The 14,690-nt window shown below is 35.7% G+C and overlaps 2 protein-coding genes across 3 annotated transcripts; one reads left to right on the forward strand and one right to left on the reverse strand.

Annotated features, from left to right (window-relative positions):
• Nucleotides 1-1,046: 1,046 nt before the first annotated feature.
• On the forward strand, nucleotides 1,047-2,180 carry LOC146163573 (uncharacterized). The gene has a single exon (XM_083380543.1). The coding sequence runs from the start codon at nucleotides 1,047-1,049 to the stop codon at nucleotides 2,178-2,180; it is 1,134 nt and encodes a 377-aa protein (XP_083236669.1).
• An 890-nt stretch (nucleotides 2,181-3,070) lies between these two features.
• On the reverse strand, nucleotides 3,071-12,344 carry LOC146163574 (ubiquitin domain-containing protein 1-like). Of its 2 annotated transcripts, none has more exons than XM_083381234.1 (6): nucleotides 12,162-12,344; nucleotides 11,625-11,747; nucleotides 11,216-11,326; nucleotides 10,681-10,828; nucleotides 8,799-8,919; nucleotides 3,071-7,336 (listed from the first exon to the last, which is right to left on the reverse strand). In XM_083381234.1, the coding sequence occupies exons 1-6, from the start codon at nucleotides 12,226-12,228 to the stop codon at nucleotides 7,193-7,195; spliced, it is 714 nt and encodes a 237-aa protein (XP_083237360.1). In that variant the 5' UTR covers nucleotides 12,229-12,344; the 3' UTR covers nucleotides 3,071-7,192. The 2 variants fall into 2 exon arrangements, with proteins under 2 accessions (XP_083237360.1, XP_083237359.1); XM_083381233.1 differs by having other exon boundaries at nucleotides 10,681-10,824; nucleotides 11,212-11,326.
• Between the last annotated feature and the right edge of the window lie 2,346 nt (nucleotides 12,345-14,690).

The raw sequence follows: 14,690 nt of genomic DNA on the forward strand, positions 1-14,690 counted from the left end.
AGTTGGTAACAGGCCAAGAATTATCACTGGTCTGCAAAAAAAAGATCACGCTGTTTACAAAAAGAGGCCTTAGATTTTTTCTATCAACTTAAATTGTTTTCACAAAACTTTATCGATTATTTTGACAATAAAGAAGAATTAGTTGGGTACACTATACACGGATCTGTAAGTGCAATTTATTAAGAAGAATTGGTTACAGTATAACATTGAGCTCACACCACCTTACACCAATCAGGTGGAAGTGCAAGTGACATAGATATGAAAGTAATACTAGGTGTTGATTCCAAAAAAGGCAATTTTTGTCTATCACCTTGCGTTTAAAAACAAAGCATTGGGAACAAGAGCAATGGCCCAAGAGAAACGAATTTACCCTGAACAAAAATCTAAGTATTGCTACCATTTCTTCACATTAAGCTGGGGCTTCTAAATCAGTTTGTCGAAAACCTGAATTAGCGTGGGCGTTTTTGAGTTTATTTGCCAAAAAAATCCTGTTTTAAGATAAGAAAATATAAGCAGGAATAATTAGTGAGCCTAAAAGTGAAAGAAAAGAACAAAACCATGATTTAAAACAAAACGAAAAGGTTGGATTTATTTTAGCCAGGCAGTGAAGTATTTGGGTATACCTAAATCGCCTGATTAAGAAGAACATGTCAATTCTGTTTTGCCCATTAAAAAACTAGGTGGTAACATAAGTGAAAAACTGTAGTTCAGAACAATACATTATTTACTTTGCGAAAACCGCGAAAGCAATACTAAGGCTTGTATCATACTAATTAAATTCGAACTCATTGATGTTAGCTTTGTATGTGTATTAACAACAGAATCTGGCCCTCCAACAGAACACATAATGCCGACGATAAAAGTTCTAAAATTTATTAATAAAAGCTTGTGAAGCGCACCGCTCCGAACAAAAATCAGTCAGCAAGGTGTAAAACTTTAATACAAATATGCATTTCGCCTATAAATGGCATCATCAGTTTGTCTGTACAAATAAATAGTAAAAAATTAAAATATTAAAATATAAATGTAAAATAAATACATCCAAGATGAACAAAGACAAAGACACTCTGCGTATAAACCCCAACCACTACTGTAAACTCATTTTCATATCCATCGGGGTCAATACCACGCAAAGAATTAGATCTGCGCTTTTGTCGGCATTCTCCAACGAGGGACTGCAATTAACATTTCGGGTTTTTTGTTCGGATTACCCTAAATATGACGTTGAATTTCTCGATGTGCTTCACGCTCACTCTAAGACGGCTTCACTAGGATTCACAACTCGGGACAACGTTAAGATCACAGCAAAAAATAGATGTTTTTTGCATGGCTCCTCTTACCATCCATTGCATATTTACAAATCTATTGTGTTGGGTGAAGCAAGCCGCCTCAGGAGGCTTAATGAATCCGATGAGGACTACCACCGAAGTCTAGAGCAACTGAAGATGAAATGCAGAAAGTCCTGTTTTCCCGCTGGCCTCACGGATTACAACCTTAATGAGGCTAAATCGTGGACCGAGAGACTCCGACACACTAAAGAAAAGACGAAAGACCGTGTTGTCGCATGGGCTACTCCATTCGCTCATCTACTCAGGCTCTCAAACAAAGAAAAGGCGCTTCAACCACGAGTTAAAATAGTATACAAAAGGCCTCATACACTCGGTAACCTTCTTACTAACTACCGACAACTTGCGCACACCTTTGGCAATGCAGTCGGTTTGTCAACGCCGTGCGGCAAATGCGCACTCTGCGGTCACCATGGGGGACACAAAGGGATGGTTGGTGAATCGAGTAAACTTAAGGCTGCAGGTAAGACCATAGAGCTCCGGCAAAGCCTTAATTGTAGAAACCACGGAATTTACGTGGCAACGTGCAACATCTGCTCTGCCCAGTACGTCGGTCAAACCAAGAACAGGTTTTCTGTTAGGTGGAACGCACACCGAACGACCTGGAATACATTTAACTCAGCAACAACAAACGACAACGCAGCGCTGCTTCACCACTACGCAACCTACCATGGCGAGAAGTTAAAGAAACATCCGCATATTGCCGAATGTTTTACGGTAATTTTCGTTGAAGAGCCAGACACCAGCAAGCTCGATGAATGTGAGGCTAAATGGCTCAAACTCACCAGAGCCTCAATTAACATTCAAAAAATGATATTGCCCCAAATTCGGTAGCCTTTTTATATATATTTTTATATATATCTTTGCGGATTTGTTGTTTTTTCGTTTTTGCGTTGTGCCGTTCCATTTCGGAATGTGAGTCATATCCGTTTTCTTGTCTAACTGTGGTTTTAGGTTTGTTTTTGCCTTTGCACCTTTTCTTATCTACCGTGTTTTGCTACGTCACTGATTCTCATACCGCTTCCCTCTGGGCCGTGTTTTTATCAGTGGCTTTCTGTGGCCGCTACACGTATCGCATGCTCCTTTTGCTTTTGTTTTACAGTAGTGGTTGGGGTTTATACGCAGAGTGTCTTTGTCTTTGTTCATCTTGGATGTATTTATTTTACATTTATATTTTAATATTTTAATTTTTTACTATTTATTTGTACAGACAAACTGATGATGCCATTTATAGGCGAAATGCATATTTGTATTAAAGTTTTACACCTTGCTGACTGATTTTTGTTCGGAGCGGTGCGCTTCACAAGCTTTTATCATTGATGTTAGTTTCTTATTTTTTTTTTAATTAGCAAAAACTTCAGTGGAAAGAATTGGGTAGCCAAGCTTCGCTAATACACTTACGCTCAATACTTGGGTTGTCGCAAAAAATGGTTGAAAAACGCTTGCCCAGGGAGACAAATATGTAGAAGACTAAAGAAAAACGGTTTCACTAAACGAAATAAGCTAGCAACTGAACCTAAGATGAAAAAATAAATGCCTAATTGTCATGTGGTGTGCAAAAAGTTTTACATAAATCAGCCACCTGTAAGTTTCTGTCCGTAAAGGCTTATTTTTTTTTAATTTAACGCAGAAGAACTATCTTCAACCAAACAGAACTTAAAAACATCAAATGCAGCACGGAATGGCTTCGTGGAAAAACTGCTTAAAATAAAACAAATCCGGGGTAATTTTGAGACGCAAATTGTAATTGCACGTATGAAAAACACACACAGAAATAAAAACGAACGAAAGAAATGCGAAAAGACACTTCGAAAAAAGAAAAAATAACATTACGAACGTGGATGACGTGACGTTTTACACAAAATAGCAGAAATGAAACGCGTCAAGTGATACGCAACTGTTCAAACGTTAATTAAAGTATAAAACCTTCAGTTCAATAGAAAAAAACAAACAACAAACGAAAATAGGTTTAAAACACGAATTACGTTTTTTTACAAATATTACCTACAATTTTCTCGGTAAAGATCAAGTATCGCATGGGTGTGTTCAATACCAAGCGTTCTCATGTATCCGCATGTTAAAACACTCAAAACACGTGTTTTTCACACGGTCTGGCCACTTGCATTGATAACGTTGTACGGGCTGCAAAAATACAGGCCCTATATGCTTATTTCTTGTTATCGGCCTTAAAGTTAACGTTGCCATTAAAATCACTATTTCTAGTTGTTTTTTTTTAAAAGCATGTGTACATTGGTTTGATATCTCGAAAATGTTGTAGTTGCAACCCGCCACTTTTAAACACATACGCCTTATTTGAGCGCTTACAAGAGCTTAGGCATCGCAGCATAGTAGCTGTATTACACGCACCGACATTTACTAAATTTTGAGTGTGGATGTGCATTGCAGAACTGCCAACGCGAAACAAGTTAGAGAATACGAAGCCAATCGTAGTAGACTAATAAATGTAAGGAGTTATGCATGTATCGAACGTGACAAGCAAAGTTGCGACACGAAAGAGTTAGGGCAAAGTGACAGCAAATAATGTTAAACCGGCCTTTTTATTATCTCGAACAAACAAAAACTTACGATTGAAATTTACGTCCAGTAAAATTTCCCCAAATCTGCCCAATGCGACAAAATTGCGATAAAGATTTAGCAAGTAGTCAATGGATTGATTTTTTAATGTTTGACCATTTTTTTCGGCGCAGTGACCCAGCTACTTCTAAAAGCCCACGGCTTAAAGTTTGCTTGTAAAACAGCTTGGTCTTAACTTAGAAATATTTCGGTTTCCTTTTTCATAGCGATAAGCGCTCATTCCTAGATTTATTTACACTTCGATGAATGACGGTTGAATAAGACGGCGGAATATTTTCGACAGGCCACATCAATTTATGGAAAACTATCGGTTTTATTTGACGAATTCGCAACAGTTGGTTTGTTTTCTTGCCTTATCGCCATGTTTTATAATCATTTGGAAGCGTTATTGTCAATGGTTGAGTATAATCTATTGGGTAGACGTTTAAGTTGTTGCCAAACAGCGACATATTTAAATAGTCTGGCTGGAAAAATGCGCTAAAATCATTCAAAAACTTAACAAAGAAAATCTAAAGGCTTGTAAAGAACTAAAATTGGATCGCTCGACGCTGTTTTAAAATAATTTGAAACCGAAACAGTATAAATGCCACGGTCAACACAATAAAAAATAGTTCAAAACTTGTTCGTTTGACCGCACTTAACTTGCAAATAAGAAACCGGCAAATAAATGTAAAGACTATTCAACGACATTTGAAAAAAATTGTTTTTTTCAAATACCTTTTAATACACAAATAACTTCATTCAAAGAATTAAAAAAAAAATAGGCTTAAGACTATACGCCAACCCTGTAAATGGCCTCGCTCCTTATTGTCGTTTTTTTAATTTGAGCCCTCGATAATAACAAGGCATCGCTGCAACATCTCATCGATTTTGTTCGAAAACGCCACAACCGCAATAAATAAAGTACCGGGAACAACAAGAAATTTCGGTTCGTTTAGGGGCGTTTTTCGCGCAGTAAACACCACGCTGTTAAATTATTTATGCGAAGAAATAATATCACCGAAAAAAAAAGGCCAAAAACAGATGCGAAGACCAACCAGTAAACGAACAAAGGTTAAGGACAGCTTTACCAACTAACATCTACCGTTAAACGTTTAATTCCAATCGACTTTACCTCGGTGGTCTTGTGTTTTGAACGATTTAGTACAAAACTAAGTCAGGTGATTGCAAGGCCCAACCGCGTCTAAAAAATCTCTTATTTAAAGCATTTATCGCCACTAACTCCCGACCTTTACTAATATTAGGAATGCAAATTGCTAATTAGCCAAATGTTACTTTTTTTTCCAGGCATGACACTGGTCAATTATATTTATGCAGCTAGGAATATTAGAGATTGTGCGTTTAATCGGGCCTGGGGTGACATGTGAAGAAATAATGTTATGTTATCATTAACAGTCCATGGAGAAACCCTTGGCTTGACAAAGCAACTATACAGCGAACACTGGGACTTTAATAAGAAATGCGTGCCTATAGGGGTATAGTTTCCATATCCGGTGTGCAATTAAATGGGTATAGAATCACACTTCCGGTGCACAAGGCTTGAAAGTGAGAAAGCGCAGACGCCTATTTTTTCGAGCACTGTAGGCCTTGATATTGAGTTGAGCCACTAATTCAGTGATTCTCAACCTATGGGCCGCGAACTAAAACTTCACTAGTTCACCTGGTTGATTCATTAAGGTTGACAAGATTTCTCTAATCCTTAAATGAACTACAGAAGCAATACAAAAACGTGGCGCATATATTGATTTATTCTTAACTTATTTATGCCAGTGTGTTATGTTTTGTTCGCCTGCAAAACGTTTAGTGAAGAAAATTGGGGCCTTGCTGTTTTACTTAAGTTTACTTAAGGGCGAATGGGATTCGAACATGCGGTAACGTTCACTGAATCCAGCTCGTCTTTTTTTGTTACAGTTTATTAAAAATAAATGGGATCATTTTTTAGCAAGGCTAATTACGACTCGTTACGATGAGAAAATAACAATGTGCCAAAGTAAGATATTGTCACTTTTTAACACCCTAATCAAAATAATTCAGGGTTCAACTTCGATCGCGGCGGACCCAAATTGACTTGTAGCGGCTGACAAAGAAGTAAATAATTTAGTTAACATTTCTGCTTTACGACACGACAAAGGGGTTTTCACAGCACATTGAATAAAAATATGAAAGCAATAACATTCGATAAAAATCGACGTAATGTTATGGCTTTTATATTTTTATTAAAATGTCTGCCTTAACAACAGCGTTAGCAGTCCCAACAAAGTTTTTACCAAATTAGCTGTTAGGTGGGCATATAATTAATACGTCAAAAAGATTACGTGATAATACCAAACACTTACTTTTGGGTCTAGATGCCAGAGTTTAGTTCGAAACATCACGCTACCCAAGCAAAGGCACCACCACAAACAAACAAGGCTTATTAACGGAATTCTAACAACAACATCCAAGAGTGACATTTACGCGCAACTTTTCCAGAAAATACGACCGCCTTTCAACATCGAAAAAGCTGCATGACGTTGAAATTCGACCGCGGGCCATTAACAATCGTTTTACGGCAATCTTGCAGGTGCCGGCTAAATTGAACGGAGAAAAATCGATTAAATTTCTCTACGTACGTACGTTCGTTCGTTCCGGTGGCTATAAACTGCGTATATGAGACGACCGACGACTCGGTTGAAACGCGCTAATACGCGAAACTCAACTCGGCGGGTTCCCAAAAAACGAACCAACGCCGATTTACGCGAGTCAATCACCGCACGTCTGAAAACAAGAATTTAATCATTTGAGCGACGAAACATAAAGCGAGGTCATTCGTGCCATGAAGGCGGCGAGTTATTTTTTTAAGAGTGCACTACTTGTTTTTTTAACTCTTTCGACGTGAGGCATTTTCGCTCAAAAAAACGCAAAAGAAAACAACAGCTTAGGTAGCGAATGGTCGCGGAGCTTGCAACACTATAAACAAACAGCCGGTAACTAAAAAACACTAAAAGGGATAAAGGGTAAAACCTTGTTGCTCGGAAAATTCGCTCGTCGACAAACACTCGAAAGTTTAAAAAGAATTAACGAAAAAAAGAAACGGCATCCATTTTGCCTCGTGTGTCGGCAAATACTGAGCGAAAACAAGAAAGAGTAAAACAAAATGAAAAAAAAAATACTGCTAAAAATGGATTTAGAAGGAATGCTTACGGAGATTAGTACTTGTCAAAACGGCAAGGCGCATCTTGAATGCTTTGGAGACGCTCCGAGAAAAGGGGTTATGACGATTCCTTGGGCTCCTCCCGCATAATGCAAAGGATCACGAAGCCTTTTTTCAAATGGCAATCCTCTATTCGCATCGGGTCTGTGAGCATTTTGCCGGAAAAGAACCATCGTTGTCGCGAAACGGGCAACTCTTCGTCCTGGCAATTTTATAGACATAAATTTTCGCTCGCTTTTTGCCTACATTTCTTGCCTTTTTACAGTCTTGAAGGCACAGCAGCTAATAAAGCGAGTCGCGAAATTTGCTAGTTTTCGAATTGTACAACTAACCCAGTGTTACTTGGTTTTAAACTACACTGACACACACACACACAAAATGTGAGCGTACCGAATATCTGACTCAATTCCCTTGAGAATCGCGTTAAACACTCTTTCAAGAAGTTGTTTTGTGTGTTCAACCTTTACATATGTAGCGCACGGAATACGAGACGTGTAATGCCAACACATGTAATATGACTGAACGTACTACGACAGGCCTGTACAACCTTTTACTAATTGCGCGCCATTTTTTTGCTAAACGTTATAGGCCACAACAGCTTAAAAGACGTTTCAAAACTGCGTTTTAAACAATTGATTTTTGAGAATATTCGCCGATGATAGCTTTAGCATTAATGGTTAACGCAACATTGGTCAAAACGTTAGATTTGTTATGCTGTAATGGTCCTTTTGTTTACGTCGTAAGTTTAGTCAATTTTTAACTAATAAACTGGGACATAAATACTAAAGATAAAATAATAAAAATTGCTTGTAATTTTTTTACACAGTGTTGTAATTTACAGCAAATGTATAATTTGCTTTTTAGCATAGTTTGCGGACGACTTTAGAAGGCCGACGTGGGCTAGGCAGCATTGCATTACAGGACTTTCAAATAACGGCCATACAACCAGGTTGCAACCTCGCGACGTTTATTTTTCATCCAAGTAAATTAGTTAAACGGCGGCGAACTATATACGGGTAGTATTTGCATAGGCAGACACTTGGCATATGGACGTGACGCGGTAATATGTTTTGCATTGATCGGAGAGCCGCCGCCGACGGTGGTCAAAAACTCTTTTTAGAGTCCCGGGGGAAATCCTACAAAGACTACACAGCGGTATTACCGGGAGTGCTGGCCTAGCGAAACGGGGTTACTGAGTTTATTGATGGAAAAGGACAGCGAATCGCTTGTTGGATCCTGCAATTGTTTCTTGTTTTTTTAGCCAAACCCGAAAAGCTGAAATAATGTTAGTAAAAAGGATGGTATCAACCAGTGCTTTCCAACCTTTTTCAGTTCGCGACCCACCTTTAATGCAAGTTTTATGGTGTGACCCTCAATGAGATATCACCAAATTGTTTGGAAATAATTTAAAATACAACTAATTCGAAATAAGATTAATAGTTACATAAAACCTGCATCTTTACTACAGGAGTACGTACTGAAATATTAAATGCCCTTGACAACAATCTATAAATTGCACCTAAAGACAGGCCTTTTTTAGAAGAAAACCTGATTTTAACCTATCTTGATAACATTTTTTTCCTTTTCAAATTTGTTTCTAAAAACTGATCGAGCAAAAACACAAGTCGTGCAAAACAAGGAACATTTTCCCTAATACAACGTACCGTGTTTTCACTTGCCTGCTGTTCAAGCCGCTTTTTGGCCGCCGAAATAGCGTCACTTGGGAGTACTTTCAGTATGACCTCCTTTTCTGTGGACAGGCGTATTCGAACCTGCAAAGCCGACCTGACAAACAAAAAACGCCAATCATTGTGTTGTAAGCAATGATGGACAACCGCGAGCAAATATTAATGGCACTTTGGTCAGACAATCAAGCGTGTAACAATGAAAACAATGAACCGTTGGAACTGAATCATTTATTTTAGATTAAGTCATTTGCACTATCAGCCTTTATTTAAAAGTCATCAGATGGTAACTCAAAACCGAAAGTAAAGATCGCTACACACTATGACTGTAAACTGTGTTACTCAAATAAAACGTGCTGAATAAAATACATTCAATATAAAGCTCACTACATAGCCTTGAATACATTAGTGAAAAATTGAAGTGTTTTAGAAAAATGTGAAAAAACTGTTAACACAACGCTATAACAAATCTAATTAGATTTCATTAACCCTGCAATGGTAGGGTATTATAAACGATTAAACGAATTAGTGTAACTGATGGTTAATTCATTTGCATATCAATATTAAACCAAATGCATGGAAATTTGCTGACATGAAAAAAACTAACTTTTATAAACCCACAAACTGTAAAATTTAATTAAATATGATGGCAAAGTGTATAGTAGAGCAAATTTCCGTTTTGACCACTAATATGTAGGTTAATCTTAGTAACTGAATAGCAAGTGACTAGGGGTGTCCAGACCAAGCTTTACATTATTTATGATGTAATCTAGGATGTGTTCATCTCAAATGACTACAATAAACCTAAGCAATACAAACTCTATATTGAAAAACTGCTGCTAATACGCTGACCCACTTGTTTGAAATCCTGTTTTTTGGTGAAAATGCTATGTTTATGACCCACATTTCAAGAAGAAATTGAAAATAAACAGCTAATAACTATATCTGATGAGCACAACATAAATATTTGTTACATTAAAGTTTAGAAGGGGGAACAAGAACATTTTTAACACTATTGTGTGATGCCAAATATTGGAAAAAATGAGGCAAGGACAACTAAATGACCTTATAGGGAAGATTATACGGAGAGAATTAGACAGAATTTTAAAGAGTTTTTATCTCAGACAATATTATCCCAATAAAAAATACAAAAAGCGTTATCATAATTAACAACATCCTTAATTAGACAAAATTGAAGGCACACAAAAATAGACATTTTAATTAGTCTACAGACGTCAAACCTACTTGCCTATAAATATTGCATTCGGTAATGAGTATAACTAATCACAGCTTTGTAGGTTAAATGCATTGAAAGATTCAAACAAATTTCAAAATATCCATCTGGTTTATATCTTGTTTAATAACCCTAACAAACTGTCAAATTTTGTCTTTGTTGATTTTAACATAGTACCTTGTCAACAAGGATTGGGTTAAACCTAACTGTTTAAAAAATATGTTGAACTTTTTATTGAAAATTTTGCTTTTTTTAACGTTTAGAGATGCTGCAGTTTGTAACAAGCCCCGGATTGGTATTTTGCATCAAATATCAATTGGTCAAACATGCGTATTCTTAAGCATATAATTCTAGAAATTGGTCAGGAGAAAAGGAATGTAAAAAATCAACCTAAAATAATTATTTGAACTGTATATAATATCTCTATAACTAAATGCTTAGGTAACTACTAACTGTACTACGCAGATAACACTTGTAGATACAGTCTTTTATTTGAATATACATTTTAATCAAGCAAAATATTTTTTCAAGACTATAAATGAAAAGTTTATCATTAACTCAGGGAATGTCAGTCGGCATAAATTTTGACAAACAAGAATAGATACAATAACAAATTAATGCACTCACTGGTCGTCCTCATTAATTTCTTTTGGTTCTTCAAAGGACTGCTGACGCTTTACGGTTCCGTCTTGCACCAAATTTACAGGGTGTGAGAGGCAGTACACAGGAACCTGGTAGTGAGCTCCTAACTCATCGTAGCAGTCCAGGAGAGTACCTGGAAATCAATGAGCCGAGTTAATTGCAAAGTAAACAGAATCACACAGAGATGTCGTCAACAATTTGAAGATTTTCATGCCAAGCCGAACGGAGGTTTCAATTTGCATTGCTACAATTTAAAAACACAGTATTTATTAACAATGACAGTAGTAGTTTTTAAATATCTATTGTCAGAAAAAGACTATAAATTATTTGTGTATGATATAAGAATAATATTGTAGTCAAAGAGGAATGATATGATAAAATACTTGAGATAAATTAATGTAAACAGAAAAGCAATGTAATTAGGTATTATTATAAAGCCTAAATCTAACTTGTTTAATTCTACATTGTTTTCACCAACTTCGGTTGTTAAAACAATTGAACTCTAATAAATAACAGGTACCGTGTGGAAGAACAATATTTGCCCCATCTATAATCGCCTGGGCTAACGAACAATCGCCAGATTCCAATGCAGAAGCGGCTGCTTTTAAGGCATCCCAGATTTCCTTTTGGCCTGTTAAAAGCAAAGTGGCTTGAAATGAAGCTAAGCACATAAAATAATATTTGGGTACAAGTTGAAAAACGCTTGTATCGCATGACATGTTAAAAAACAATCACGTTAGAAATAAATAAAGATTTAAAAATGTTAAATGTTTCAATATAACCATTGCATTTATGAAAAAAACACATAAAAAAATTTCAAAAAAATAATTAAAAAAGTGATGTTTTTATGCTTTAACAAGTATTTACAAATATCTAGAACTCTTTGACTGATTATATTAAACTCTTATTTCACATTTTAAAAAGTGTACCTTCAAACACTGGAGCAGTATCCCAGAATTCTTCCCTCTTGCTTAAGAGTTGGCCGGAGGTTAAAGGAACATCACTCTTCCATTTTGGATGTTCCTTTTTCAGGGGTTGGTTTTTACCCATTGCTAAATAAACAACAGAATGAGCATTAGTTCAAAAAAATGAAACAAGGTGAAAATAAAACTTATCATATAAATACTAGGTTGTCATATTAAGATTAGGTTGTATTTTATCCTTTTAGAACTTATTTAAGTCACAACTTACGTATATATTAATTATCACTAGTAAAGCGAACCACCAAGACTAGCTTTAAAATTGTACGAAGATTATCCAGGGTGTTTTCAAGGTTTGTCAGGTAAAAATTTAAAGGAAAAATAATAATAAGTTAAAGTCTAAATTTGGGCATTATATAGTGTTCATATATTAACATTTTAAGGGACAAGATTATACTTATACCTTTAGAAACATGTATTGCAAAACTGAATATTTAAAATCAATAAGTGTGTAATGCAGAAGGATCAGAACATTTCCACCCTTACCCGGATATGATGATGATCCATACCGTTGCTGGTCCCTAGATCTATTTGCCCCTAAACAGGAACCCATTATATCTCCCCTTTGTTGGAAACAAATCTACTGTTGATAGGTTACAATAATGAATTCAACATCTTGTTAACTAGAACAGGAGGCATGCAGTTATTTTGCACAGGAAGCGAATAGCATAAAAGTCTAAAAAAGACAAATATATAACTGTGGTTAAATGTACAAAGATATAAGGCATTTCATTTGCTGAATTGTATCACCAATATTTTCCCTCATACCAACTATTGAACTTGAAAAACAGTTTAGACATTTTACCGAATAAAAACCAACTAGTAAAAAAGTGGGGCTGGTCTAAAATCCTACTACATTTTTTCAGTAATGAAATAGTTGTGAAAACAGACTTCGTCAAAATTCAAAAATAGCTGTCTAGGGTAACAAGGCTATATTTCATTACAAAATTTTCAAGAAGGGTTGCCAGCGAAAAATTTATACATAAACCTAACTAACAATTAAAAAACCTAGAATACATACTTATTGCTTTATTTAAATTATATTGTGCTTGTCACTTTTCTAATGTAAACTATAAAGTATGGAAATCATTTATTTGACACCACTGTCTATATACAATAATCAGCTTTGTATACACCACATAATAATGTTTTTTTATTCACAGTTACCTCTTTCTTAGCTATTGTTTAAAATGGTTTAACTAAAGTTTTCAGTTGTCTTGCAGAACTAATTTTGCTAGTAAAAAAAATAAAAGTTTAACGCAGTTGGAAGACTAGTTTTGGCGCTCTTTGATTTTTGCACTTAGAAAGGAACGCACATAAAAAAAATATTTTGGCACTCTTTTGTAATTTATTTCGGATACCGTACTTTTTTATTTTGTAACGTTTTGTGGTGCTTTCTACGTTTAAAAATAAAAGAGCGCCCTATAGTTTACTTTTTTAGAAATATTACAGATAAACATAAGGCAAATACTGGCGCTTTTTCACCAGAAGCTACACAGCACCAAAGCGCTAGCACAAAAACCATAAAGTAAAAATAAACGTATTTACGACCAAAATTTTGAAAAAAAAATTATATCACAATACTAATACTGGCCTATACTTTCTGAATATAAAAAAAATATATAAAAATTATGAAAAATATTAATATTCAATATTAATATTCGTCATAAATGACAAGATGAAAACATTTCCGCACCGTTTAATTAACAAATTGTTGTAGACCTTGATCGCACCTTTCCAGTGATACCACACTCGATGCCACTAGTATGGGGCATAAGGGTTTAAATCGACGATAACCGATATTAATATTCATAACATATCGCGATAATTTTTAAACGTCTGTAGCATCCTCAATTCGAGATGGAATCGAACGATATTTCGCCACGGCGCTTTAGACTATCCTACCTGGCCAAAGAAAGAAAAATTTTCAAAAAATTCAAAGATTAAAAAATTCCATATTTATCACTGAATATGAACAATATCGCGATTTTTGCTCCCAGCAAAGCACCCCCCAAAAAAGATTAAATTTTCAATTCCGCACCGTTTAATTAACAAATTGTTGTAGACCTTGATCGCACCTTTCCAGTGATACCACACTCGATGCCACTAGTATGGGGCATAAGGGTTTAAATCGACGATAACCGATATTAATATTCATAACATATCGCGATAATTTTTAAACGTCTATACCATCCTCAATTCGAGATGGAATCGAACGATATTTCGCCACGGCGTTTTAGACTATCCTACCTGGCCAAAGAAAGAAAAATTTTCAAAAAATTCAAAGATTAAAAAATTCCATATTTATCACTGAATATGAACAATATCGCGATTTTTGCTCCCAGCAAAGCACCCCCCAAAAAAGATTAAATTTTCAATTCCGCACCGTTTAATTAACAAATTGTTGTAGACCTTGATCGCACCTTTCCAGTGATACCACACTCGATGCCACTAGTATGGGGCATAAGGGTTTAAATCGACGATAACCGATATTAATATTCATAACATATCGCGATAATTTTTAAACGTCTGTAGCATCCTCAATTCGAGATGGAATCGAACGATATTTCGCCACGGCGTTTTAGACTATCCTACCTGGCCAAAGAAAGAAAAAATTTCAAAAAATTCAAAGATTAAAAAATTCCATATTTATCACTGAATATGAACAATATCGCGATTTTTGCTCCCAGCAAAGCACCCCCCAAAAAAGATTAAATTTTCAATTCCGCACCGTTTAATTAACAAATTGTTGTAGACCTTGATCGCACCTTTCCAGTGATACCACACTCGATGCCACTAGTATGGGGCATAAGGGTTTAAATCGACGATAACCGATATTAATATTCATAACATATCGCGATAATTTTTAAACGTCTGTAGCATCCTCAATTCGAGATGGAATCGAACGATATTTCGCCACGGCGTTTTAGACTATCCTACCTGGCCAAAGAAAGAAAAAATTTCAAAAAATTCAAAGATTAAAAAATTCCATATTTATCACTGAATATGAACAAT

The sequence above is a fragment of the Ascidiella aspersa genome, chromosome 2, assembly GCF_963924565.1.
Source record: "Ascidiella aspersa chromosome 2, kaAscAspe10.2, whole genome shotgun sequence".
NCBI classification, from domain to species: domain Eukaryota; kingdom Metazoa; phylum Chordata; class Ascidiacea; order Phlebobranchia; family Ascidiidae; genus Ascidiella; species Ascidiella aspersa.